The 26917-nt window shown below is 45.3% G+C and overlaps 1 protein-coding gene across 9 annotated transcripts in view; it reads right to left on the reverse strand.

The window, feature by feature from the left end:
- pbx3b (pre-B-cell leukemia homeobox 3b) overlaps positions 1–26917 on the reverse strand; it is a 56917-nt gene that overhangs the window by 12286 nt on the left and 17714 nt on the right. For all 9 annotated transcript variants that reach the window (XM_076730513.1, XM_076730512.1, XM_076730508.1 and 6 more), the window contains exon 3: positions 390–631. In XM_076730513.1, the coding sequence (XP_076586628.1) occupies positions 390–631 (242 nt within the window). The remainder of the gene's footprint in view (positions 1–389; positions 632–26917) is intronic.

Genomic DNA, 26917 nt, shown 5'->3' on the forward strand with positions numbered 1-26917 from the left:
CATACTTTCATTTAACACAGATGACTAAGGTGCTCCTTCGGATCTCTATAATCAGCTACAACACAGTGAATAATACAGCCATTTTTTTCCCAGCTGATAACACACTCTCCCACGTCATGCATATTCTCTGCAATTTCCTGGCTAATGCAGGGATTATGCTGCTCTGCGTGCAGAGAAGTGACGCGAGCTATGAAGTACAGCTCAATGCGTGCGTGTGAAGACAAACTGATATTTTGGCTAGCAGGTGGTCACGTGGTGTTTGAAGCAGTTTGATGGTGAAAAACAACACAGTTTACGTCATTCTCTTTTTTTGGACGTTGAGCAGAGGAGGAGGTGAAGAGGGGTTTTATTTCAAGCAACAAGCAGAGTCCCGAACGATTCCTGCTCACCTGCTCGTACTTCTCCAGCTCCGTGTGGTAGATCTGTCTGATCTGGGTGAGTTTGGCTCTGTAGTCGGAATGTTCGATGGAGTTGTCGGCCGCCCCGCCCGAGGCCGCGGCTGCAGCTGCGGCGGCCGCGGATCCGCCGCCTTTCTCTGGTCCCGCCACGCCCTCCGCCAGCAGCATGTTGTCTAAACGCATGAGCTGGGGGTCTGGGGGGTCCTCCTCCTGGGCACCACGGATGCTGAGACCTGCAGCAACACACAAGCAGAGACAGCGGGTCAGCCGATGCCATCCGGAGACAAAAATCATCCTCATAATGAATGACAAAGCAGCTGAAATGGGCCCAAGCTGAATTGCTGCAATCAAAAGCTTCATGTCTGCGTAGTCTGCCTCGGTGTGATGTTTCCCCTGCAGGTATGAGCCGGGTGCCTCCTGCGTATGTGCTGTGTTCCTGTCGCCCATGTCTATGCCTGTTCTCTTTTATTTACACACTGCGCTGCACACTGTGTGTACGGGAAGGCTGACATGACAGCAACATCCATAAACTGACAAATGCTCAATGGTGAAGTGGCACTTCTACTCTGTGAAAGAATGCTAAACAGAAAACTATACCTCGAGTAAGTGTCTCTGTCTTTGACACACAGAACGCTGGGAAGTAACTCCTGCTCTGCTCCTTCTGTTTGCTTATAAGGTTTGAATCTCGCATTATTTCACATCCCTTTGCAGTGTTCAAAGAAGTGATGAAAAAACGAGCTGCTGAAGTAAGAATCTAAATACGGCAAAATGAGTGCAGAGTCAATTTTATGCAAAGTGCTCATTGGTGAATTCTGTTTCTGCTCTCAGTCCCTGCTGTTTATTTCCTCTGGTTTTCTGTCAGCACGTCGTAATCAGCGCGCAGATAGCGCGCGTGCACACCTTGATGCGTTGGCAATGCAACCACAATGCCGGGCTTTGCAAAGAGTAAATAAACAAAAAAAGACTGCGGGTTTACAACGAAAACAAGCTCGAGCGATCCGGCCTAATAAGTGGATATAAATGTGGCTCAATGGGCAGTAAATACTGAGTGGCTACTCGAACGTTATGATTACCAGAGTTGTTTCAATTCAATAATCCCTCCCGCAATTCAGGGATTTTCAACAGCTCATTACAGCTTCATTAAGATATGGCCAGCCTCTGGATTCTAAATAAGAAGATTAGTGGCTCTATTGTGTCAGCCAGTAGGCATGCAATCAGAGGAGCCCTTTCACCACGCTTTGACCGACTGACCCTGCACACCATCCACAGGAGTAAACGCTGCAGAGAAAACACTCCTTCTCTCCTGCCCGTCTTTCCTCTAAACACATTCCTGAATAACAAAAATCAGGAAACACATCATATCGAGGCCACTCCTCTGGTTTCTTCAGCCCTGTTGGTGTTTTGTTCGGCCGCAGCGCCACTGAAAAACAAATTTGCCTCTATTTATGGATCGGCTGGCTTTGAGTCTTTTAGGTGTAATGGTGTGAGAGGAGTGGATGAATGTGGCTATTTGTGTTGGAGACATTGAGATGCTGGACAAGGCTCCATCAGGCTTGCAGAGCCAAGCCATCCATGTGGACAATATGCCGCTGCTCCACTAACCCTCATCCACATCACGCTGCATCTGCACAACTCCACCCAAAGCTCTCGTTCTGGACGGGCTCGACTGTTTCTCTTCCAGTTTGTGCAGCATGAAACAAAATGGCACATGATTCAAATGTTGACTGACCAGATGCCCGGCTACATATCTCAACATGCTCTAATAGCTGGTGGTTTGTCTGCCACTACAGCTCATATTTTCCTAATTCAGTATTTACTCCCACTCTCCGATTCAACGCGAGCTCAGCAGGCTGCACTTTCCTTTGTGCTGCGGGTGGTGGCGAGTAGGTAGGCATGTTTTTCATGTCAGGTATATTAAATATAACTCTGGGACGCAGCGTACATTTCCCCACCAAACCCAGTTGTCACTTTCACTCCACTCACTCTATATCCAGGGGAAATGCAGCTGGGGGAATTTACAGGGCTTTTCAGCTAAATGGGCATAAATCACTGGTTTCATTCAAACTAAATAATCACAGGCCATAAACAGCTACCAGTCTCTTACCATATATTACCACAAAGTTCCTGTGTGCAATAATGTGGCCATTCACAGCAAAGGAAAACAGAGCGAGACATTAGAAAGTGACATGTAATCCTGTTAGTCCACTGACATGTGGAGTGGCCGTGACATTTTTATCATACGTGTCCATTTCTATTTGGGAAATCAGCAGGATAAAAATGATTACTGCGCTGCCCTGAGAAACACACAGCCCTGCAGGAGTCCACCAGGGTGTATTTGTGCCACAGCGGCTACGGCCAGCCATTCATAACACACGCGTGTTGGGAGGGGACGGCGCGTCCGTCTCGAGCACATAAATGCTAAAAATTAAAGAAAAAATAAGCACATAGCCTGCGGAAAAAAACCATTTGGAAAAACAGGTGCACTGTATCTCTGTCTGGCTGTCTCTTTCCCTGAACCTTTTGTTGGAGGAGCCAAAGATTGTGGATTCACTGTCTAAGCTCAGCATCATCACACAACTTCCATAAAATAGGCTGGAGCGAGATAATATCTTTAATTTGCTGTGTGGTTGACAAATCTGTATAGTAACTTGCAAAGCCACAGTCACATTCTAGCAGTGCCATGCTGCTCGCCTGCTCAAATCCTTATCCTGTTTTTGTCTGATGATATGGGTATTAAAACAAGTTTGGGCACCCGAGTTTAGCTCTAATCCACCTCCACAGTTAAAGTGGAATTAATCTCAGTGCAAAGGGAAAGTGCGGGAGTCGTGTCACCTTGCTGAAGCCTGGCAGCAGAAGGAACTTAAGAATGAAAAATCTATATATGGTCGAGTTATTTCACACAACTCTGATGATGCCGGCTCACTTAATTAGCAGAGTGAATTTAATGATGTAAAAGAAAAAAAAATCTGAAATTGCAATAATACTGTAACATGTCCTTAATCTGCCTCATTTGTCATTCAACAATACAGGTGGAGTAGCTGGGGAGAAGGCACTTGCCTATATGATTGTTCCTCATTTCTCCTCTGTGACGGAGACAAAAGGAGACACTGTGATTAATCCATCCCTATCAGTCAGGGGTGGTTCTCCTTTTCATTTTTTACAGGTTTCACCGTCAGTATCAGATCCGAGGAAGTAACAAATTTGACAGATAAAGACAATGCAGCCCTTTTCTCTCATATACTCTCCCCTGTTCTCTGTTTATAATCATTTCCGGTCCTGGGCTGTTGTCTCGTACATCATTCCCTGCTTGAAGCCCTGACAGTGATCTGAGCACTGCCTCGGGCCGCTCTCCTTTCCTCCCACCTCTTTTCCCCCTGTGCCCTCTTTTATTCTGTGGGCTTAGCTGACCTTTGGCCCGCTGCTTGTTTACTCTCATCACTGAAGTGTGAGCAGGAGAGCCATAAAGGCAGAGCCCTGCTGGGTTAATGTGGCCTGCTGAAGAGGGAAGGGGTGGCTCTGGGCTTCTCCACCTCATTCTGCTGCACTGACTGCACTGTCAGACGCCAGACAACACACTGGAAGAGCGGCGCTTCTGCAGATAAAGCCAGACGTTTCTCTTTTTCTGTAATTATTTTTTTGCAATAACTCTTGCGTTGTTCCGTGCCGCTTGCAGAACGTGCACGGCAGCAGAGCCGTCCCGCCCGTGTGTCTAAACGCCGTGACTCCACTTCCACCAATGTTTCCAAAACATCCTGTTCATTACAAGTAACCCTGACCTCCTGCTGCTCCTCTCCTCGCCAGCGCCTCCGGTGAACGGCTCTGGCCACGAATCGACACTCTGTTCATCTAATTGCATTGATCCGCAAAGGTCTCCCAAAGCTAACTAATCGAAACAGAATTTATTTTCTGTCAATATTTGCAAAGGTCATCTCTCTTAAAGCCGCGGAGTAGATGGCGTGAGCAGAGAGGCGGCTCGTCGGAGGGGGAGGAGGAGGAGGAGGAGGACCGTGGCATCTAGCCTGTTACTGATGCTCGTCCAAGGTGAGCTTTAACTCTGGCTTGGCACTCACGATCCAAGGCTTCTAATCCACCGTGTTATTAAAACCCGCTGCCAAAGCAACACACTAGAGACTACAGAGGGCTTAGAGTATCCATTTCACAAAGAGGCCAGTGTCACTACAGCCGCGTTCCACGTCTCCTTTGACTTCATATCATCTCCTTTGTCGTGGCGCCTGGATCAGTGACTTTCAGCTCCAGAAGCGGGGAGCTGGATCAAATTACCATTGAAAATCTTTTGTTCTGACAAATGAAACATAAGGATCCTCTTTCATCGATGTTCTTAAAGGCTTTTTTAAGCTTGGCCTACATCCACATGGCACAAAGAATCTGAGAGAATGCCTGCGGGCTCTCTCTAGCATGTACAGTAATTAACATGCCATTAACACATTAATACACATTAACTATTCCCAATGTTAATGGCAGAGTAATTACCATACCTGATACCACACTGTGGGGAAGCCAAAGCACATTTGCCACTTTGTGTTTCACTTTCTTTGTTGAGCGAGCTCAAAAGAAGAATTTGGCTCGTTCTGCTGTCTTCGCGTCACCGTCCATGCATGTGTCTGCTGCGGCAATCTAACCCGAGAAGTGAGCAGAAGCTTTCCGCGCTAATATAGCTGCTCTCATTGGAAACCTCTGAGGACGGGCTTCAGAGGTGAGGCTGAAATAGTGGAGGGTCTGGTGATTAAATGTGGAGTAAGAGCAGGCAGCGAATGGGCCCGAAACTGGGGAATCCCTGTCTAGAATGATGATGTATTTCCTCCCAGTGCGGTGAGTGATAAGCTAATCAGCCGCGCTGACAGTGAAGTGTTACAGCCCCTCAGTGCTGGGTCAAGACTTCTCCCATCATACACCAGCAGCACACACTAAACAGACAGCGCATGGAGGTGGTGGTGGGGGGTGACAAAAAGTGGTTCTGGTCAGAAAAGAAGATCTCTGTCAGTTCAGGTAGCCTTTGTCCCTCGACGATGATGAGCCCCCTCCCCTCCCGAGGGAGGAGGAGGAGGCCGCCACAGCGGGGGCGAGGGGCGTGAGGGGAGGAGGAGGGGGTCTTGCCACTCTCGACCCACGACTCCAAGACACGCGGGAAGCGGGGGTGGGCGAGGGGGTGGGAAAAGACAACCCAAACAAACATCTTGAAGACATTTTGCCAAGCACACCAAAATTAATCACTGTCCCATGGTGGCACTGACATTTGTGGGAAGTGACACACAACATGACAGACTCGAGGGAGAGGATGAAAGGAGAGCGAGGGAGGGTGGGAGGGCTGGGTAAACAAGAGCCACTGTCACTCGCCGCCATCATGTGTGTGTGATGTGTGTTTATACGTGGACGTGCGTGTGTGTGTGTGTGTGTGTGTGTGTGTGCGAGCGCCCGCTTTGTTTCCCGCCCTCTAAGACTCGACGTGGGCAAACGGCCAAGTGGCGCAGTGATGGCTGACCAGGCCTGGCGGTGGCAGCCGCACGCAGCGGTTGGGGAGACCGGCCAAATGAGTGGACAGGACCTCCGCTACAGATCAGCACACTGACTGACCCTACACAACACATACAGCATGGGGCTCCAACGTCAGGCCCACACGGTTCACATGGTCTGCTGGTCACAGAATGAGCCGCAATCACGGACACACTCGTGTGTTATTACGGAGAGACCAACATGAAGGAAAACACACTCGAAGAGGAGAAGAGTCGAAGAACGTCGGAATATCTGCGCTGACGGTCGACTCCCGCTTTAGACCATCTGAGACACTTATTGTGTCCTGTGTTTCAATATTTCATTTTACCCTCCTATATTGTGTTAGCGCGTTTTGCTTATTTCTTTTCTTCAGTTTCATTTTGTATTTCATGTATTGATGGTCTAGCTGCTAGCCTCAATTTGGTGCAAAGGTAGGCTGATTTGTTATTCAGACCCCAAGCAAATAATGCAAATGTGGCACTGAAAGCCACTTATGAAATACCCAAAGGCAACTAATCACTCCTCCTCTCGTTCCAGCCTTTCTGCAGCCTCCTAATTAGAAGATGGAGATTGCATGAAACCAGGTCACACAGCAGGTCTTGTACACACCGATAACCAGGCAAATATGCAGGCAAACTTCATCCAGACACCAAGCCAAGCATGCATTATTTTAAAGGCTAGAGGTGAAAAAATAATGCTATTCAGGTTATTAATCCCATATATTTCACTGCTCCCAAAGAAAGGATTTAGGCTTGAAGCATTTCGTGTGTGTGTTCTGTATTTGTGTATGTGTGTGTGTGTGTGTGTGTGTGTGTGTGTGCCTGTGCATACACTCATGTCTGCATGTGTGCGTGTGAAGGCTACATGCTCGCATAAACAAAGAAACGGCATTGGTAGCATACAGCCAACCATGATCCACTGCCAGAGAGATTATTCTTTGCAGTGGCATTTCTGCAAGAGAGTTGACAGTCCATCATTTAGATTTTGCAGTGTATCCACGAAAAGGCTGCATTGCCTGAAGCAGAAGGAGCTGCTCTTTCCTTCAGTGTCTTTTATAGAAGAGAATTCAGCTCCAAATTGTAAAGCCAGAATCCTTTGCTAGCTGTGCTAGCGTGTAAGGACGAGGTTATGACTCCGGAGTCAGACTGCGCTTGACGTGCTGATTCTCAGAGCGTCTCTTGGTGAGGACTGATAAAGCTCACAAAAACACATCCACCTCCAGTGTCTTGGCTTGCACGCACCTGAACAAGGACGCTCTTTCTGCAAGCATCCCGAGCCTGATGTTGCAGGTTACTGCTAGGTTTGCAGAGTGCAGTGCGAGGAGTGGATGGGCAGATCAGGTCCAGGCCAAACAACAGCTTGTGACAGAAGCAGGCCAAAGAGGATGCTGAGACACGCAGAGACTTAACAGGCAGCCGGCCTGCCATCCACTCTTTTTCAGCTCTCCTTATACTCAACACATCACTTCGGATCCATCGCAAGTGTCTGTCAAAGAACAGGAATAGACTCTCACATTACCATAAGAAAGGAGCCAAATAACTGCGGAGTTTTCAAAGCAAATGAGTGAACGAGTGCTGGGAGAATATAATCTCCCTCATTTCACTTGACCCGCTGAATCCTTTTATTGTGCACCTACAGATGATACTCCACCTTTTTTTGTTGTGCGCTACCCTGCGAACAAGGTAGCAAAAAAGGTTACTTGGTGCTAATTATTCCCAGCATGTACTTTACACACCATTTAATGAGTTAGACTGGAAGGCACGGCCATTGGCTGTGACTTGCTCGCCCAGTTATCCAAGATGAACCGTGCAATCTCCCTCACGTCACCCCTGTCATGTGTACCGAGTCCCCCTCCGCATCCAATTCCCTGCTAGGGCTTCACTGGAGCAGAGACGAGGCGCCACTGAAGCAACACAACAGCTCCCGTAGCGTCTCTGCACACCGGCGAGGGAGGGGTTGGAGGGGGTGCAGAGCTGGGAGCTCGCTCTCATAATTACAATAATTAACAGTTGCAGATTTAATTGGAAGGGAAGGCATTAACAGGAGGAACATTGTGGCGGCGCGTGCAGAGGGAACCTTTGCTGCAAGAAGCTTTTGTCTCCTCTGTACCTAATGGTGCCTTGGCTGCGGTTGGCGAGTGCTGACACAACACAACACAACACAACCAAGCTGAGGGTTCAGACGGTGGGGCTTGTCAGGACTCAGACTGGAGGCAGATAATTAGGTGCCAGGTTAATGAGAGCACAGGCTCTTGATGGCATTTGGTTACTGTATGTGGGCAATTAATGACTTTGTTTTTGTGTTTTTATTGCCCACTTGAGTGGAAAACATAATACATTACTCACCTCAGGCCTGTGTGTGGCGTTTGATGGAGTAGCAGCGACTCTGGCTAAAGAAGCGGTTCCACTCACCGTGCTGAGCGCTTAGCTCAGAACAATGCCGAGTGCCGTGTGGAGTTTGCGAAATGAAATCTCACTCGGCTACCGCGCTGCTTGACCTTTTCAGAGCGCATTGCCTCGTGGTCCGCGTCAAGCCAACATGGAAGCTGTAGGTCAGGCGCAGGACAGCGTGGCCACGAAAACACGGCAGAACAAAGAAAGCAAACCCTGCGGCCGTAAGCGTTCGCTTAATTCAGCGGATCAGGTTTCATAATGTATTTTCGAAATTCCAGACCCCCTAGAAAAGCCTCGCTTTCATTCTGGAGGATTTATAGGCAATGAATCCACTGAGAGGTCTTTAGACATCCTCTTCTTTAGCCCAACCACTCAACGCCTCCTATTTTGGAGTTAGTTGTTCTCTTGCCTGTGGTGGCCAATTAGAGTGCTATAAGATAAATGGGCACCCACAACTTTGATGTCCATCTTTTTAATAAGCTTTGGTTAAGATGACATCTGTGTGAAAGAGTTCAATATCTTCACAGTGGGAGAGAAAAGAGGTTTATTCTAAAATGAAATATCATCTAAATACTGCTGGAGGTTTAGGCTGGGTGGGGGATCACAGTGTCGGCTGTGACTCTGGTGTTGCATTCATTATCTTCCGCTGCAGTCGTGCAGATTAGTCAGCGAAAGATGATTTCTAGAGCCTCGTGAAATCTACGCTTTTATACGACTGAATCGGCCTCAGCGTAAACAGAAAAAGCCGTTTTTTTTACGCAGCGTTCAAACATGGAGAATTTATCAAGGCTGGAAAACAGAATGCTAGTTTTTACACACATTTAAGCCAACTAATTAGACCAAACGCAACCAAAAAATCATTCAATGCTGCGAACACGAGGCAGTAATAGAAGAAAAGTGGAGTGTAACAATATCTAAAATGGTGGGGTAATAAAATGGTGCATGAGTGTGTATGAATGTAAGAGAGGTGGAGGGGGAGCATATATCTAACCTAGCCTGCGGACGTGCTCCTTTATACGTGTGTGTAACTCAGTCAGGAATAATGTAAATGTCTGGAGAGCCTTAAGACTGAGCAGGCCCGTATAAAAGCACCCTGTTTCAGGCTAGTAAAACAAGTCAATAAATACAGCGGAGAAGCCGGCGCTGTCTGCTGCACTCTGCTGAATGAAAACAGAGGTGAACTGCTTATTTTCAGTCTGGCACCAGAGGTTGACAGCGGCATAATGGGCGCTCATACATTCTGACTATCACTCGTCACAAGCTATATCTGTCAATATCCCACTCAAGTGCATTTTAGATGTAAAGCGAGCGTTCCCGGGAAGACTATTTATGACCCGATGCGGTCAGCTGCTAGACGCTGACCAGGGTTATGATGTTTTTAAAAGTCTCCTCTTCCTCGCTCCATTCGTCAGTTTGTCTTTTTGTTGATTCTCACAGGCAGAACAAACACTGGCCGCGAAGCCCCGGCAGGCCGGGATTCACTTTACGAGAAGGCAGATCCTTCCTGCCTCTGCTCCAAATGGGAAGCCGATGACACAGAGTCGCACAAAATGGAAACACCATTAGGTAGGCAAACACTTCACTGCGATAACTGCTACCTGATTACAGCGGGAAGGCGCAGCCGTGGTTCTGCTTTTTTTCATGGTGTGTCAACACTTTGGGAAAGCAAATATTTCAGTGACTGCCCTCCTTGCGCTTTAATCCATATGGTGCATTCAGTTTGTCACCGCGGATGTTACACTCCCAGGATGGGTTTTTTTAGAATAGGAAGAACTGCTCCTCTGCAAGCAGTGGCTCACCTGCTCCGCGCTACACAATGAATACACAGAGGTCACACGCCGTATCACAGCGGGGCCAGCGTCAATCCTTTATTAAATTACCTAGCTATCTTCTTTTCTGTCACCACACTGATATGAGGGTTATCTTTTTCATTTACGTAGCGGATTTTCAAGGGATTATGCATTAAAGATTAAGGGTGTGTGTAGCTAACACCTCAGCACAACAAAATGCAATACCTCAGCGCACGGCTGATGTGTGCGAGGCAAAAGGAGGTGCTATAAAACAAATCTCCAGCAGCCAGAATCGGACAGGGTTTATTCTCCTCAGACAATACAAGCTGTGACTATACAGAATGTTTCAACCCTAAAATACTGTGGTAAGCAATACAAATCCCTTGGACAAAATGAAATGTATTAAACATGTGGATTTCATAAATCTCCCTTTCCTCGGCCTGGGTCAGAGGTATATTCACTGTAGAGCTCAGCAGGCACTTTTCCCTCAGCATTGTTACTCTGAGAGCTGCGAGTGCTTTCAAAATGAATGTCAGCAAAAGCTGCACGTGGATGGCAAACAGCAGATCCTCACAGTAAAACAGTTCAAATCACTTGGCCCTGCTACTTCAAAAGAGTATTACAGCGGTGCAGGGATTTAAAGGTCTGCTGTAGAAATATTACAGCAGGAAGAATGAACTAGGATCCACGGTGTGGACGCAGAAAGGCTCCGGCGACGAACAGATCTGTGTGGTTGTGCAGGATCGCTCTCCTCGTGCAGATAGTGTCAAATAAAGGGAAGAAAAAGCCATTCGGATCCGAGCGCAACGCTGTTAAACACCCAACTGGGATCCCTTTAACCTTGAGTAGCATACCAAAGGTAGAGGCAGCCTGGGGCTATGGGGGGACTGGCTACCACAACTCCCAGTGCCATGCTGCTCCACAGTGGGGGCCCAACATGGCCAGATTGCCAGTGAGGCCAGCAGAGGTGGTGCTACAGAGCAAGCAGGAGCTGATCATTCATCTGCCGCGGCGCTCATTTAAGTTCCTCCGTTATCTATTTGTTTTGCCTTCCAAACGATTCTTCTCTGGTCACCTCGCCGAGGAGCCGCTGCACCCACGTTCACCTTGTGGGTGTCGGAGCATCTGTCGGCGGCTGGTTCACGAGACGTCCCCGCTAATTATTCAGCTCGCGTGATGGATAATCTGTGATCATTAAAGATCAGAAGAGCTAAGAAAAGATTGGGAGTAATTATCATTGCTCTGCGGTTCCCACTAATAAGTGAAAAGCAGCGAGTAGCATGTACACACAATTAAACGGCCGTCTCTTAAACACCAACAGGCTGTAGTATTTTTTATGTGCTTCAGAGTAAAACCTAGTAAACAAAAGTATGAATGATGCATGAAGGCTACACATCGCCCTGCTTTGTGTGGGGGGCCGCGGAGGAAAGATGAATAAAGATGGAAGACAAATTAGTGTGTGAAAGGATATTCTTTCCCTCCAGCTCACGTTACAGCTGAAGCAAAACAAACAATGAAGCCTACAACCTATGAGTCACTTCAGTCCCATTGTATAATTCAATCATTTCCGTGACAGCTGACGATTACTTCATCATCGCATAAAGACAGATTAAAAAGTTGTCAAATTAAATATTAAAGAGGGACTGCAGGCGGCGGTGAATTTTTAAAGGAATAACACAGATTGGAGATGAAATGAGGCACCTATATGCATATTTTATGCCATAGGGAACGAATGCATATATTTTCCTCTAGGCCACCTACTTTGTAATAAAGAACAGCGAGTGTATGGATGTGGTAATGCAGCACAGCGGAAATGATATGAAAGAGAAATTGGTTTTACATAATGATGTCAAAAGGAATACGGCTCTGCATGGTCATGCGGAATAAAGATAAGATTCTCTTTCTCCGTGAGTGAATATTTCGCTAATGGTTTCTTCATTTCCTTAAAGAATAAAGAAGTCAGCTTTGAATGAACCTTGAATGAGGTTTCTATTGAATGAAGTTAACATTTATCTTTCAATAGCAGGAGAGATCTGTTGAAAATACCCATGTGTGGAGCTGAATACCGAGCGTAAAAGCTTTGTCATCTGTTGAAATAAAGAGAAAGTGACAAGTGACAGTAACGCTATCACATTTTCAGCTGAAGGAAGGTTTGAAGAGGAGAACAAAGCAGCACAATGCGACGCGAGGAGGGTTAAATCTCTATGAAGAACAGAGAGGAGGGCGCACTCCACAGAGTCAGCATCGATTGGAGTAAACAATGACTGATCAATACGCACATAAAAGGATGCTCCTAACAAAGACTTACATGTAGATTTCATATATCTCACAAGCACGCGGTGTTTTCTCAGGCCTGTTGAATTAGCAGCAGCGGCCCTTCTTATTTACACTGCTCCTTTCCCCTCTATTCAGCACAGATACACTCCTGTGTCCACACACACTTACTCATGCAATAAGCATCATTGTCACAGAGGCTTCCTTTCCAAATGGTTCAGCCTCCGCCATCTGCAGGCGTTCCCAGACACACCGCTTTGAGTCTGCCATAATGATGCATGACTAAGTACAGTTAAAGTGTTGCAGTCTGTTGGCAAAAAGCAGTCAAGCACTTTGCTATAGTGTCACTACGGATAAACCGTACAGCTGAAGGTTGACGATGGATAAAAGGCAGTGACAGGCCTGGTGATGTGGCTGTGTGTGTGTGTGTGGGTACGCTACACGTGCACGTGTGTGCGCGCTGGTGTGTATGAGAGGTTAGAAACCATGGCACAGCAGATTTGTAAGTGTACTTAACTAGGATGTGAAATAGGGTTGGACACAGTGACATAAAATGCTGTGCTGGAGTCTGTTGAAACTGGGACACGCTTTAAAAGTTATTCCCTCTGCCAATAAGCAGGCATCTCCCTCTGCTGCTGTGGTTTTTAGGGAATCACAGCAGCACGGATTTGCTAATATTGTTTGTCACACACATTTCTGGAAATTGTTGTTAGCCAGCGCAACACGAGACCTTCAAATGAAATCCCAGCGCTTTATTTTAGCACAGTTTTCTTTTGGATTTGGATTCCAGCTTCTAAAAAATACACATTATTTCACAAGATCATTACACTGTGTGAGGGTGTGTGTGTGAGTGTGTGTGGGTGTGTGTGGGTGTGTGTGTGTTCTCTCTGCCAGTCCAAGTCCAGCCCTCGCAGACCTCTGTTTATTTGTCTTATTTGGCCCTCCACACCCAGCTCCTTCGGCTGAACTTAGCAATAAGGAACTCCAGCCTCCTCCTCAGCTCTAACCCGGTCTCCCTCCTCATTTCACTGTCTCCTCCACTCCTCTTCAGGGTGGATATTCAGCGTACAGTGAATACAGAGGAGACAAAGAACTCTCCATTATACTGTACTCTGTTTGCCAAAGTCTTTAGTGTCAAAACGCTCCACAGACTTTGTCGCTGCTTTGTCGAGCTCACCGCTGCAGCCGCTTTCATGTAAATGATCTTGAATGTTATTTTCTAAAGAATGCATTTTAAAGAGAAATTCTCATTTCTGCCTCTGCATCTTGTCACAAACCCTTTTCTCTCCTATCTCCTCCCCTCTCTCCCGCTCCCTCCTGCCGCAGACTGCATAATTGATGCAAATACTGTCACATGTGTCAGGAGTGGAGGCTCTTCTAGTTTACTTCTGTGCAACACTTTATCGGAGAACATTAAGTGGAGAAAGCAGCCTCATGCCCGGGGTGGAAAATCAGCTTGTCAGTGGTCTCATTCACGCAGCCATTGCTTCGGGATTGTTTCATCAAGGTGATTGAGAACAAAAAGTGCGGCGGCAAATTCCAGCTTATGTTTAGGAGCCCTGCCACATACATTATTTATATTTGTTGCCCACCCTAGTCTCCCCAGTCATCTGAATACATCATTGCCTAATTCTCAAATATTTCTTCAGATTTCCTCCTATTTGCACTATATCCTTTCCACATCAACCACGCCGAACCATTAGGCTTGTAGCGCACGCTTTTCTGTGTGTGACACAGACCTGAAATTATAGATAGCTGCTTTCAAGGAGTGCTGGGGTCTGATGGGAAAGCTGTAATGGCTGTTGAGTGACTGGAGTGCAGTGAGAGACAGAAACAGGATTTCATTTACAACAACGATACAGGAGGAATTATGTAAAATGGTAACATTCGATGCCATTTAATGAGCCATATTCGCTAATGTCTGAGTCTATGGTCTGGTGGTAATAAAACGCAGCGCCTGCCGGAGCTCGTCTGCTACGCTGTTTCTGTCTATTTCGAGCTCTGTATGAAACAATGGTGCATAACAGAGCAGGCAGACATTTGCAGTTCTTTACCAGCACCGAACGCTCTGCCCTCAGACAGAGTGAGGCGCTTGTCTGCTGCCCCCCCACCCCCACCCGCCTCCCTCTCCAATGCTCTCCCTGTCCTCTTTTTTCTGGCCCTAGTCTGTGCTACAGATTAAGTGACTTGATCCTGCAAACATCTGAAGAATTCAGCTCCACAAAGGGGTCAGACAAAGGCCAGCGGATAGCCTTACAGGTCCTCCTCCATTAGCAGATCCACGGAGGTGTCATCAGGAGGGCTCTGCAGCCAACAAAGACACCTCCAAAAGAGCAGATTGCCAATTGATGTTTATCTCTGGACTCATTATTAAAACCCTCACAGTCTCTGAAATTAATGGGAAAAATTGATTAGCCTTGCACTGCGCACATGTCAAGTCTGCTGCATTAGAAGAAAATATTGAATATTCTTGGACTGGTAAACGAAATCCTACATCTTTGCACTACGTCAAATCTTCACAGTTTTTCGGCAAACAATTTTTTTTTGCACAAACAAGTTCTCGCTTGTGAACTGCAGTACTCACGCCAAGTAAGCTGCAAGTGCTGACTGTCTCTTTGTTCACATGTCTCTTGATATAGACAAACAAAAATACCCCATATTTTCCAGCATTCACAAAGAATATCTGGGGCTCCTAGAAAAACATTTCAACTGTAATAAGCTTTCTCCACGAGAGTCTGAAACATTTCAGAGGGCTTCTTTGAAGCTCTCACTATGTTGACTGTTCATATATAGACAGTGCTTGGAAAGCCTGAGCGCCATATCGCTGTAACCTCTCAGTGCTTCTGCATTAATAATTAATTGCCAATGTGAGTAAACACCACTGTAGATACAAGAATGCCCCTAACAACACAAACTGCTGCTCCCACTTAAAGCTGTACGCTCAACAAATTCGGATGAGCTTCCACCCACATGCTAATGCTGCATATGAACCGTGTTCTGTCACATTTATCATGGAGAATAAATCTAGCCGTAGCTTCTGTGCATAGATTCAGCTTTGCAATTTAACAGTGTTTGACAAAACCTCCTCTGAACGGCCGCGATTCGCTCATTCTGTCGAAACCTTCACGCCGGAGATGCTGCCCAAGCAGGTGGCTCAATCTTTCACTCGGCGCTCTCCACGTACAGCCAGGGCTGCTCAGGAGGAGATTTGGAGGCGTTGCTCTTGTGCAGTTACCCTTTAGCTTACAGGCAACATGCTGTGAGTTTACAGCTAACACAGCCTCATTTATATTACTTATAGTGAGGAATGTATGTGCAGGGCCTGTAGAACATGCTGACCTTGTCACTGTTAGCAGCGTCTCCGCGTGCTAGTGAGGAACCTCGCTGGTGTTCAGGTGCTGTTACTCCACCATACAGTGGTTTCCCGCCTGTGTTATGCATAAACTAAGGGCCTGTGAGTGTGACAGCAGAGCAGTTGCTTATTGAACGGCGGAGCAACATAACATGCCCGTTGAGCTCTGATTAAAAGATTTTATTACACGACTGCGTAGAATAGCGAAAGGCAATATCTGGTTTTGAACATGTTTCTGAATACAAGAGAGATGAGATGCAATATATAATATAACGCCAACACTAATCATATTACTGCAGTTGTGCATCCTGTGAGGCTTATTTAGCTTTTGGTGTTGGAATATGAGCAGCTATTCAGAATTCAGGAGGAAGGAGGGCGTCTTTTATCTCACTATAAATCCTCATTATTTCTAATAGCAGTTGTGAAGGCTAAAGAGTAGAGCAGAGCATGTTCTCTTTATTCTGCAGTCACTGACAGACATGGCCAAGCACTATGGGTTAATGTAATATCACAGTCGGATGCCTCCTCAACTCACTTACATTCCCTGTTAGCTTAAAAGTCCTTATGTGAAAAAAGAAGAAGTACGCGATGCATGAAAGGAGGTGACGATTGTGGGAGTCCATAACGGCAGAAGGCCCAAAGAGAGTCCCAGCGCATCACTCCGAAGGAGAATAGGTCCGATAGAGTCAAAGCAAATCAGTTTTAAATGTTTTCAATCAAGCAACGCCTCATTATAATGCTGTAAAGTGAAAACAAAAGACTCAGAAATTCACATCTGTGATTTTCCATCGTCCCATTTTGTCATGGGGAAACGTTAGTCTAAGAATAGAAAAATGGACTGTAAAAAGTCCATGGTTCATCTACTGAGACTGGCATATCAATTAGGATTGTGAATAAGAGTGTAATTGAAAGCAACAGGAGCAGAAAGAAGCGGAAATTCATCAAGGCAAGCATGGAAAAGCACAAATGAGTTCCGAGCGAGACACGGAGAGCCTCGTCCCTATTCTTCTGCTCCCTCTTCGCCCAGAACAGTTCCACCTAATCTCTCCAACCATTACCAAACAATGAAATCAGCAACCAAACAACTCTGCCTGCTGTAGTTTCCTTTAATAATTCGCAGCAGGCTAATTGTTTTATTCGAGGTACAAATAAATATTTCTTGGACCGTCTCTCCTTCCAGCCACGGCGGATTCATAAACTTGGTGTTAACAGCACATTGGGTGCTAAAGTCTGGAGCCTCGGGGGCCTCAATAAGTGGTAAATCTAGTTGTATAAAAGTGAGAGAAAAGGAGCTCCGTGTGCAGCACAAACCAATTACTGTTAGCTCATCAGTCACAACCTGTTGAAGCGGTTCACCACCTCTTAGCATGTAATTCTGAGCAAACTAAGAAATCTAAGCGGTGCTGAGGTCAGAGGTCACCTTGCTGGGACTTTTATGGGCGGGTTTTATTGGGTGTGCTGGTGCCTGACTGCTTCCCAGGCCGGGCTCTGAAGGGCTCGCCGGCCAGCAGCATCTGTGTCTTCCTGCACTCTTATCTCTGCTGGCAAGCGAGCACACTGGTGCAGACCTGCCACACAATCATCGGCTCCACTGTCACTAAATGGCACGTTCTCTCAGCCCCAGTCCTCCCTTTCCGAGGCACGGGCTTCTCCAGCTGCAGCCTAATTTCCTGTGACTTGCCTAATTACTGTAATTAAGGATTAATTGCCATTAATTATTCACACATAAGCTCATCGCAAATCATGGGGTAAATGTCTTATGAAAGCTGCCATACAAGCCATGTATAAACACACTAGGATGCTCCAGGCTGCTGAATCGATCACTCAGCCCTCCAGCAAATCTCCACGCCACACTTAGGAAAACAGCGATAACTCTCCCCAAAATCAACAGCCTATCCAGGTGATGGAGGAATCAATTCACATGCTTTATTCGTCGCAGCTACATTCGGTTGCCTCCAGTAGTGCTTCCAGGATCTCCGAGACGCGAAGCAGACAGAGAAAAATGTCTGTAAAGTTTTCATAAAAAGGCGGCGATGTCTCCAAACCGATAGCAGACGGGATACGGATACGCGAAGGCTAATTCTAATCGGCTCCTGTCATCTTATCCTCACTCTTAGCAGCATAAGAATCCATTCGATCTGCTATCACAGGAACGTGAAACTCCAGTAGAATCTGTCATTATTAAGGTCATTCTGTGAAAACCGGTAGGAAATCTATTCACGTGGCACTTTATTTTTCATTGTTTCTCTAAATTCTGGGAACCCCACTCAAACCTGAGAGATTGATTTTGGGTCAAGGACAAACATGTCATTAAGCCGTCCCCTGGGAGAAGCTTTTATCTCTTTGAAAAGAAAAAAAAAAGTGAGAAGTGACGTCTGGGACCTTTCGCTGGGAGAAGATCTCACATAGTGCAGGCAAATATTTACACTTACCGATACTCTGACGATTCCCAAGCATTTTTGGGGAAATAGTTTTTCAGGCTTCAGCATCATAAAATCATAATAATGGCTATAATGTAAATCTGCTGAGTATGAAATGTCTTCCAGGGGCCCGCATGCAAACAGTATTTAAAATGAGACATTTTTACAAGGCTTTAAATCAGCAGTGGAGCCATGTGTTGATAGAGGGAGAAAAAAGGAGAAGTAAACTCGTCTGGTGCTTCAAGCCAGACGTGCGAGACCTCACGGTAACGCCACAAACTCCATCATAACGCACAAGACTGACAATTATTTTCTGGATCGCGGTGGGCTCCGTGGAAGCTGCTGCCTCAGCAGTGACGACGCAAACCGCAGATCTGCGGCTCGGTGTCTTTGTTCCTGTAACACCGGTCACTGAGTGAGCCGTGGATGGGACGGGAGGGGACTAATTGTTGGACCAAAGGCAGCTGTGGCAGATTAATGCAGGAAACATCTTCATTTTGGGTGCATAAGTTTGTTCGTCTGATTTAAACATTTATGTTAATGGACCTTCTGGCAGCTCTTTAATGTTCTACACTCTCTTGTAAACAGCCTCTTTGCAAATCCATCACTGGGCCATCCTGCAAAAAAAAAAAAAAAGAAAAAATCCAAGCTGCACAAGGAGAGGGGAACAGATAACACCATTCCACATCAAGACAAGGGGATAACAAGACTTCAGACATACAGAGGCGGCTTGAGCCAATGCTGGCAGAATTTCCCCTGATCAGCATTACTGCAGCCAGAGTTTAATTTATAGAGCCGAGCCAGTCCCATTTTATGTGTTTGTTAGATTAATGTGCACAGCCGTACTTTTTTACTGCTATAGTCTTTGATCAAGTTTAGTTTATTGGGATTAACCTGAGATTGGAGCGTCTATGATGCATCTGAAGTCATTATAAGAGCTCTATTTTCTCCGGCTGTTCTTGAGTTTCTGGTCTTTATAATTACCCACAAGTTTAAAGTGTCAAATCTGTCCTCCGATGATGACGGTTCTCTAATGACCCTTTGCTGTCGCATGTTAATTTCTCCTTATTTTGAACTAACTTTTATACCTTTTGACTTTGCAACATGCCCCTTAAATGAGTGTGTGCTAATTGTTACCTTACGAGCGGCGCAGCGCTGTGATAAATGCTACTTTTCACAGGAGAAGTGCCTCATTGTGCTGTGGTGTTAATACGGAAACGTGTTGCACAGTCGACGTGTCACCGCGCCGCGTGTCAGCCTCTGAGTTACAAGACCCCACAGCCTGTGCAACTTTCTGTGGACCCTGCTGCCCCCACACATTTCACACTCCCACCTCCCTCTGCGTGACACCTCCCAACACGCACATGCATCGTCGCGTCATTGATGCCTAATTGATACTTCCCTATTTATTGTCACCTTCCCTCTCCGTCAGCTGACTCGGTTCTCCGTGTCGCTTTGCATTTATGGACTCCCGGCTGCCTTGATCTCGGTAATTAGAGTTTATGTGCTAATTGGTGTAAATACAAAGATGGGAGTTGCAGGCGAACACTTCACACTGCAGCTATAAATTGTGGCTGCGGTAAGTGTGGGTTGTAGTGCTGAGGGGATAGCAGAAGTGTCTCTTGGAAACTGATATTTCTGACACCAGCCCTCGTCCTTCTTTACACATTCAAAGCGCAGTACGGCTTGAAAAATATTTGGACAGCTTAAGACATCTTTGCATGGCCTGGCTTTGAAAGTTTCGGTTACTCTTGGATGTCAAGTGTCACAGTTTCTATTTCAAGAGAGAGTTTTCGACTTAATTGTCAAGACATGAGACTGATTCTGTTAAATGAGGATATATGGTTGTGCATTTCTATCAGATCTGCAACTATTTCACTCAAACAGAGTAATATTAAATCAAACGCAACACATATTTTGAAAATTTGTTGTGTGCAATTACTCACAGAAGCCTGCAACCCCTAAAATAACACATGATTTGCCTCTATTGTGCATATTGTACAGTAACTTTACAGCAGACTCCCACGTGAATGCAATGAATGTCAGTTTATTGTACTGATGAGAGGAAGAACTATCAACCACATGGTGATGGTGTGAAGATTATGACACGATCAGGACCAACAACAGGAAACTAACACTGACTGCAACCTTTAATGACAATAACAATAATGTTAATATTATGCATCATTATTATCACTCGTGCATCAATGTTACTCTGTTTTAAGGTAATAAATGTGATATTATTATTGAAAAATGTGCACAACCATGAAGAAATCATGAATAGTGACTTCACCACTGTGTCACTGTGGATATGAAGGCCAAACACAAAAGATCTCCTTCACTCTACTTTTCAGGTATTTAAGGTCTCTATCTGTATAAAATGCAGCCTGTCAGTGCAAACAGAAGATTAAATCAGCTGTCATTAATTATCTGAAAGGCACAACAGCCCAATAATAATACAATAGGCAGAACTGTGCAAGACTCAATATGGAGAAATGGGTGGAGCACAAACGCTGCTGAGAAAGAAAATGATTTTTATCTGTCAAAGCCGAAGCTGTCTGCTCTAAACGCTGCGTGATTAGATCCCCTGACAGGTAAAATAAGACGAGTTCAAAGCCCAAACATCAAAGAGTCCTCTCATTAGTATATAATGTTTTTCTTAAGCCACCTGCTTGACGATGCTCCATTTCACTGAAATGTAAGACACAATAAGGCAGATATCAAACAGCAAACTTCTGCCCTGATTAAAATGGCGCTTCCACCGTGAGCTTTTCACATGCAAACACACAGCTGTATGTTCCTCTCCCCCTTTTCATTTTCAACTTGGTTCTTTTTAAACTCTGTGTTGTCAGCAGATGTCCTTCTAACGGAGACAAAGAAAATGAGAGGGGGCTGGATATCATCAGCATAGAAATGAGCCTCCTCTCGATGCCCCTTCTAAGGCACAGCCACAGCGCCGCTCCAGCCACTGCACTACCTTTTCAACTTGCAAATGACAGTGTCACCAAATGCTATCCTTCCATCAATCAAGTCGAGGGGGTCATGAATATACAAAAGGCAAAGCGGAGACTGGCTGCCTCCCGCAGCTCTACTTGGCCCAATTATACAGGCTCAGCTTTCTCCTGTGAGCTTCCACTTTTTGTTTCAGTCTAAAGGGTACAGTCCTAGGAAGCCCCAGGCTTAATCAAGGTAGGTCACGCATACTGGACCTCTCAAGTGGACTGCAAATGCAAGTTAAATGTGGACACCAAATGTCATCTTTCTTTTACATCATTAGTGCTGGGGGGCAAAGACAGCAGGGGTCAGTTCTGCACCCCTTTTTCCGTGCACACATCCCATGCACAGAAGTCCTCTCTCTACCCAAACACAAGAGCAGACCACTAGGCCGCTGCAGCCCCCCCCCCACCCCCCGTCTGCGGCAGCCTGCTTGCCCCTTTCTTTACCCCAGCTGTCAGATCATAGTAGTGAATTAGCATTCTAACGGATACGCCTCAACCCGGGGATGAATTAGCACACAGGAGTAACTAATGACCTCCCTGCTGAAAGTGGACCTTATAATCCATGGCGCAGCTGATCAATACCGCCGCTTCAGCCCAGCTTACCCTCTCTTTTTAGGCTTCACTGAAATCCTCTCACAGCCTTAGAAAAGATATCAAAGACAGTTTAATACAAAAATTAAACCTGCTCATCGTATGTGTGCACGTTTAAACGGAAAACCCAGCTTGAAAGTCATCAATGCACCTGAACGGTGGCCGCTGAGCACAAAGCGCAGCGGTCAATAACGTCTCATTGTTACATATTCATTATGATGGAGAATGTAAACAAGACAAATCCATGTGTTAATGTAAGTAATGTTACCTGATAGCATCAATCACCGAGTGCGGCGATTGGGCTCTTGCTCTGTGTTGACGAAGTGTTGCGAGAGCTGACTAATCAATCATCTCATTAGAACCGATGATTCTAATTGTTTTTGATGAGTGTGGCACTGATGCAAAGGTTAAGACCATTTTGTTGCATTGAAAGCCGGCTGCTCGAATGAATGCATTATAAATTTGTTACGTAAAATTGTGACAATGATGGAGCAGGACTGGACCCTCTCACAGCAAACACTTAAGAATGACTTATTTCTGAATAAACTGACTCCATAATCTCCGTGCTACGCCTGAGACGGAGGAGCCAATGGCGGCGCGTACTGTACAAACATGAAAAGGACTCGCTGTCGATTTTGCTAGCCGTAATTTAAGACCTTCCGTAAACAAACTCACAGATAAAATATGCTCTTGAAATAGATGCGACAAGCTGTTTTGAACAAGCTTTGATCAGCTTTTTTGATGTGTTAATGTGTCAGCGGAGGCGCGGCAATCAAGCAACAATAAGTCTCAGAGGAGAGGGAGAACGCAGAGGGTTAATGTGGGCCTACGGCTCAGAAAATAAATTACTCTAAATATGTAAGTGGACGTTGGAATGGGCCCTGTAAGAGCACAGTGGGTTTGGGTAAACCAACAGTCTGTCTGCAGTAATTTATAGACGGCTATGATAAATACTATTTGTCCATGACAGTCACATGAAATAATAAACCACGGATGGCGATAAACATTACTAAATCCTGACACTATTGATTTATAATGTCTAACAGTGACATCAAACCAAACAACTGACAGAAACAATGCCAGGGCTTTAGGAGCAGTTTGTCAACTATTAATTCTGTCAAAGGGGGTTTCGCTCTAAGCCGAGAGAGCTTGTCTTGCAGTTGTCAATCCCTTCGCTGGAAACGAGTGCAGCACGTCTGCAGGCGAGGGCCCTAAGCACTGCTCCGTTAGCCCTAATTACCCCCATCCCTGCTTTGGCAACGACAGCACCAGCCTCTATTTAAAATGCATGTTAATTATGCAAATTATTAATTGGGCTGGTGCTTGAGGATTTGTGTTTATGCCCGGATTAGAGTTAATAACTGTATCAAGCTACGTTTTAAGCCTGACCTATGACAAGTAATGCTGAGGTGCTGAAAGGGATATTTTCCAATACATTACCCTCTCTTCTCTTCCAAGCCCATTCCCCATTACAGGGGGCTGAATAAATGACACACAGATCCTCCTCCCTCACAACAACAACCAGACAGTTTGGATCTCCACCATGTACTCCATGGCATCACGCAACACTGCTGCACCGCTGTGCTCTGCTGTGGACGTACAGCAGTTTGCGTTTGCTGGTAACTAGCATGCACACAAGAGCTGCCCACCAAACACACACACACAGAGTCACATAAACAGTTGAAGGTCTTATTTCACGGCAATCCAGGGCTAGCTGTCAGGCTAATTGCACACACCTGTGATGGGGACCACACATGCTTTGTCACCACCTGCCATGGACGACGGTCAGCAACAGTCTGCACTCTGGTCATCCAGTTATCGTTGAGTTCAAGTAGATGTGAGAGCAGAGCCAAATGTCCTGCGCTTTAAATAGCATGGACGGCGGTGATAACTTAAGCAGAAGCTGCAACACATCATGCGCCTCATTCTTCACACCTCCACGTCTTCTACAGATGCACAGGTACCGTATACGTCCCACGAAACTGTGACTGTATGTTCATTACGGATTTGCCTCAGCTCCTATCTGAGCTCACCAACCCTTTGGGAGCTCTGGGAGCGCTCCCTCGATCGGGTTAAAGCTCGAGTTTGTGTGCCGACAGTCATGCATGAACGAGGAGCTGCTGCACAAAACCCAAGAGGTATGGAAGGAATATCAACTGCCAAGACCTCGACATTAGAAGACCAGATGAACACTTCATTCATCATTGTTTTCTCCTTTTTAGATTCATTTTTTTGCAGGTCATGACAGATTGTGTCAAAGACTTTGCACTGTTTACATTTTAATGGTAGCAGTAACGCTTGATATGATGAAAGGCCACAGGTGAAGTTTTGTATTGTTGTCAAATCAGTATTAGCATAAGGTTAGCTAGCTGCATTTAGCCTAAATGTGCGTAAATCTGTGTTTACGTCATTGCCTGCTCAAAGTATGCCAGCGAGCTACAACTGTTAGCGAGCAGAAACTGCTAGCCTGCTAAAAATAAAACTCATTTTTCATTTCCATCCACTCCGTTTTAAACTCTTCAACAACTGTCAGTCTGGAGCATATTTCAGAAAACCCGACACATTTTGTTAAACAAAAACAGACTGCAGAGGGTGTCATCCAGTCAGCAGTCTTTCCACTTCCTGCCACGACTGAAATGGTTAAGGGCGCATTAAGCTGTTTTGCTCAATGGCCCTTGACCAATATAAAGAAGCACTGCGATAGCATGTTCTGATTTATGCCCTGTGAAGACATTATGAATGCATGCGAGCACATGCATGAACACTAACACACACAGTCGCTGAAAAATAAGCAAACGTTAAAAGACAGATAGATAAAAAATACAATAAAATATCATCTATGAGGATAAAAAAAAATAAGAGGGATGAAGGTGATAAACCAGAAAAAGGACAAAATCTGTAAAATTGCAAATAGACTTTGCACCTATTTTCAACAAAATCTTGTGTTTGTAGGATCTAAATTATAGCTTGATTACGGTGTAACAGAGAGCTACAGTAAATCCTTTGTGAATGTTTGCTGCAGTTCCTCTAAAATGGGAAATATTGATCAGTGTGATTTCCCTGGGTACTGGTGAGCTGTAGAGGAAGACTGAGAGACATTATTTAAGGGACATGGAGCCTAAGTTGGAAAAAAAAAAAAAAAAAAACTAGCATTATGGTCTATGCCTTGAAACATGGCTTACTCTGAGTGGCCTTTGATGGTGGGGAGAAGAGGTAGTTCATCATTGTCTGCATGGGAACCAGGGGGGTGGTTGTCTTCTGTTGATTTTACATTATTAATTTGAGGCACACAAGGTCATTGGGGCCGCTATAGTCATGAGAACCAGTTGTTATCTTAACACAGCTGTCGGGCTGAATCTGCATTGACTGATTAGGCCATTGATTGGTAACACTGTGAGCAGGGAGCCTTTGGGATACTGCACAGCCTTTTCAACACCACGACTGCATTTTGGTACCAAAAACATCTCAGAACAGGCCTTAATATTTGTATTTTATCGTCTCTGCAGTGTTAACTAGCACTGTAGCTCCAAGAGTATTGTATAAGCATGTCTCAGACACCTCCAATCTGCTGTAAGCAAATCAAATGTGAATGTCAAATTGTTGCAAACATATGCTAATGCAGGAAAAACCTCATGTGTGAGGGAAGGGGGGTAGAAACTAAATAGAAAATAAACATTACAAAAACTGTGAAATCTTAAACAAAGGGGGTTGAATCCTGAGCAGCTGGCATGGAATGAACTCTTCTGGAGAGGGAATGCCAGTTTCAGAGCGCCCCGAGCATCGATTTGGAGCCAAGGCAGTAAACAGCTTTTATCAGCAATAATGATGGCATAATCCCAGCTAAAGAGGAAAGTAGCATATGGTGCAAAGCTTACAACTGCAATCCCAACAAAGTAGGGGGGATTTTCATCACTTTGTCCACTTGAAAGACACTCTGCCAATTCATTTTTTTCCCTCTCCTTCCAAGGATCATAATCTGCACACTAAAATTAACATAACTTGTGTAAAATACAGACATTTTTCTCATCTGTTGACTCTGGGCCAGCGTGATTTATGTGGCAATGCTGCTCCCCAAAACGCTGCTGCAAACACCATAATGATATGTACACATTATAATACATAAAGGCTTTACAAGGTGACAACTGCTGCCCTACAAGCTACCAGGGAGTCGCAGCGATTCTCCATTACAGCCCTGCACATACATATGAGCTGTGGACAGGAAGTCAGCAGAACATTAAAAATGAATCTCAAAGAGCGCACAGCCGCCACCTACGCTGCAGTCAAACAATCTTTGCCTCAACGTCTATATTTCATGTGTCAGCTTCGACGTAGCCTCCTTCATTAAACCTATCAAGTTTTCCTTTTGATCAGACAGGCCAGAAGACAGCTCTTTTCCAGGAAGAGTGTAACGCTGCCAAGTAGCACTCTAGACTGGCTTCAACCTCTGTCATTGATTTTCCTCCAAGCTGTGACCATTCATTGTTTGTGACATTCTCCTGTCGGCTCTTTAACACCCTTCAACCAAATCAATTTCATATTTTTGTCAATGCCTTGCAACTGGATGAGCCAGATGGGAAGGGACGTCACATGATTTAGGATGTCGATTTTCTGGCAACAGTTTTATCTGCAGTTTTTACAAGACGTGGAAAGCTGGCACAACGGGTTTATTTAAAGACATATAAAGGAGGGCAGGCGAGGATAAGATGGCATGATTGTACCAACAGTTAGTCATCAATCAATTAGTGGATCAACAGGAAATCAGAAGGCAACTCTTTCACTATTTAAACGATTTTTTTAAGCAGAAGTAAACCATGAAGATTTGCTGCTTCTTTGTCTTTTATCTTAGTAAATAAACATTTATACACAGTGTACAAAGATTAAATAAATGTTTATAACACACTATAATGTGGTTGTAAGCACATACAGGAACATTTTAGGTGTTTATGAATCTACAGTGTTTGTCAACAACAACAACGTCTCTGATGAAGACAGATTTTAAATATTACAGCTGTGTTTTGTTATGTTGTCATTCATTATCTGTGAACACACCAGCCTCCACTGCTGGAGTTATAATCAATAACAAATACATTGATGAGCGCTTACATACGTGTACAACTGCATTATAGTGTGTTTTAAAGCAGTTATTCAATGTTTGTTGACTGTTTATGATCATGAAAAATAAAGACTTT

Source organism: Chaetodon auriga, chromosome 5, assembly GCF_051107435.1.
Source record: "Chaetodon auriga isolate fChaAug3 chromosome 5, fChaAug3.hap1, whole genome shotgun sequence".
In the NCBI taxonomy this organism is placed as follows: domain Eukaryota; kingdom Metazoa; phylum Chordata; class Actinopteri; order Chaetodontiformes; family Chaetodontidae; genus Chaetodon; species Chaetodon auriga.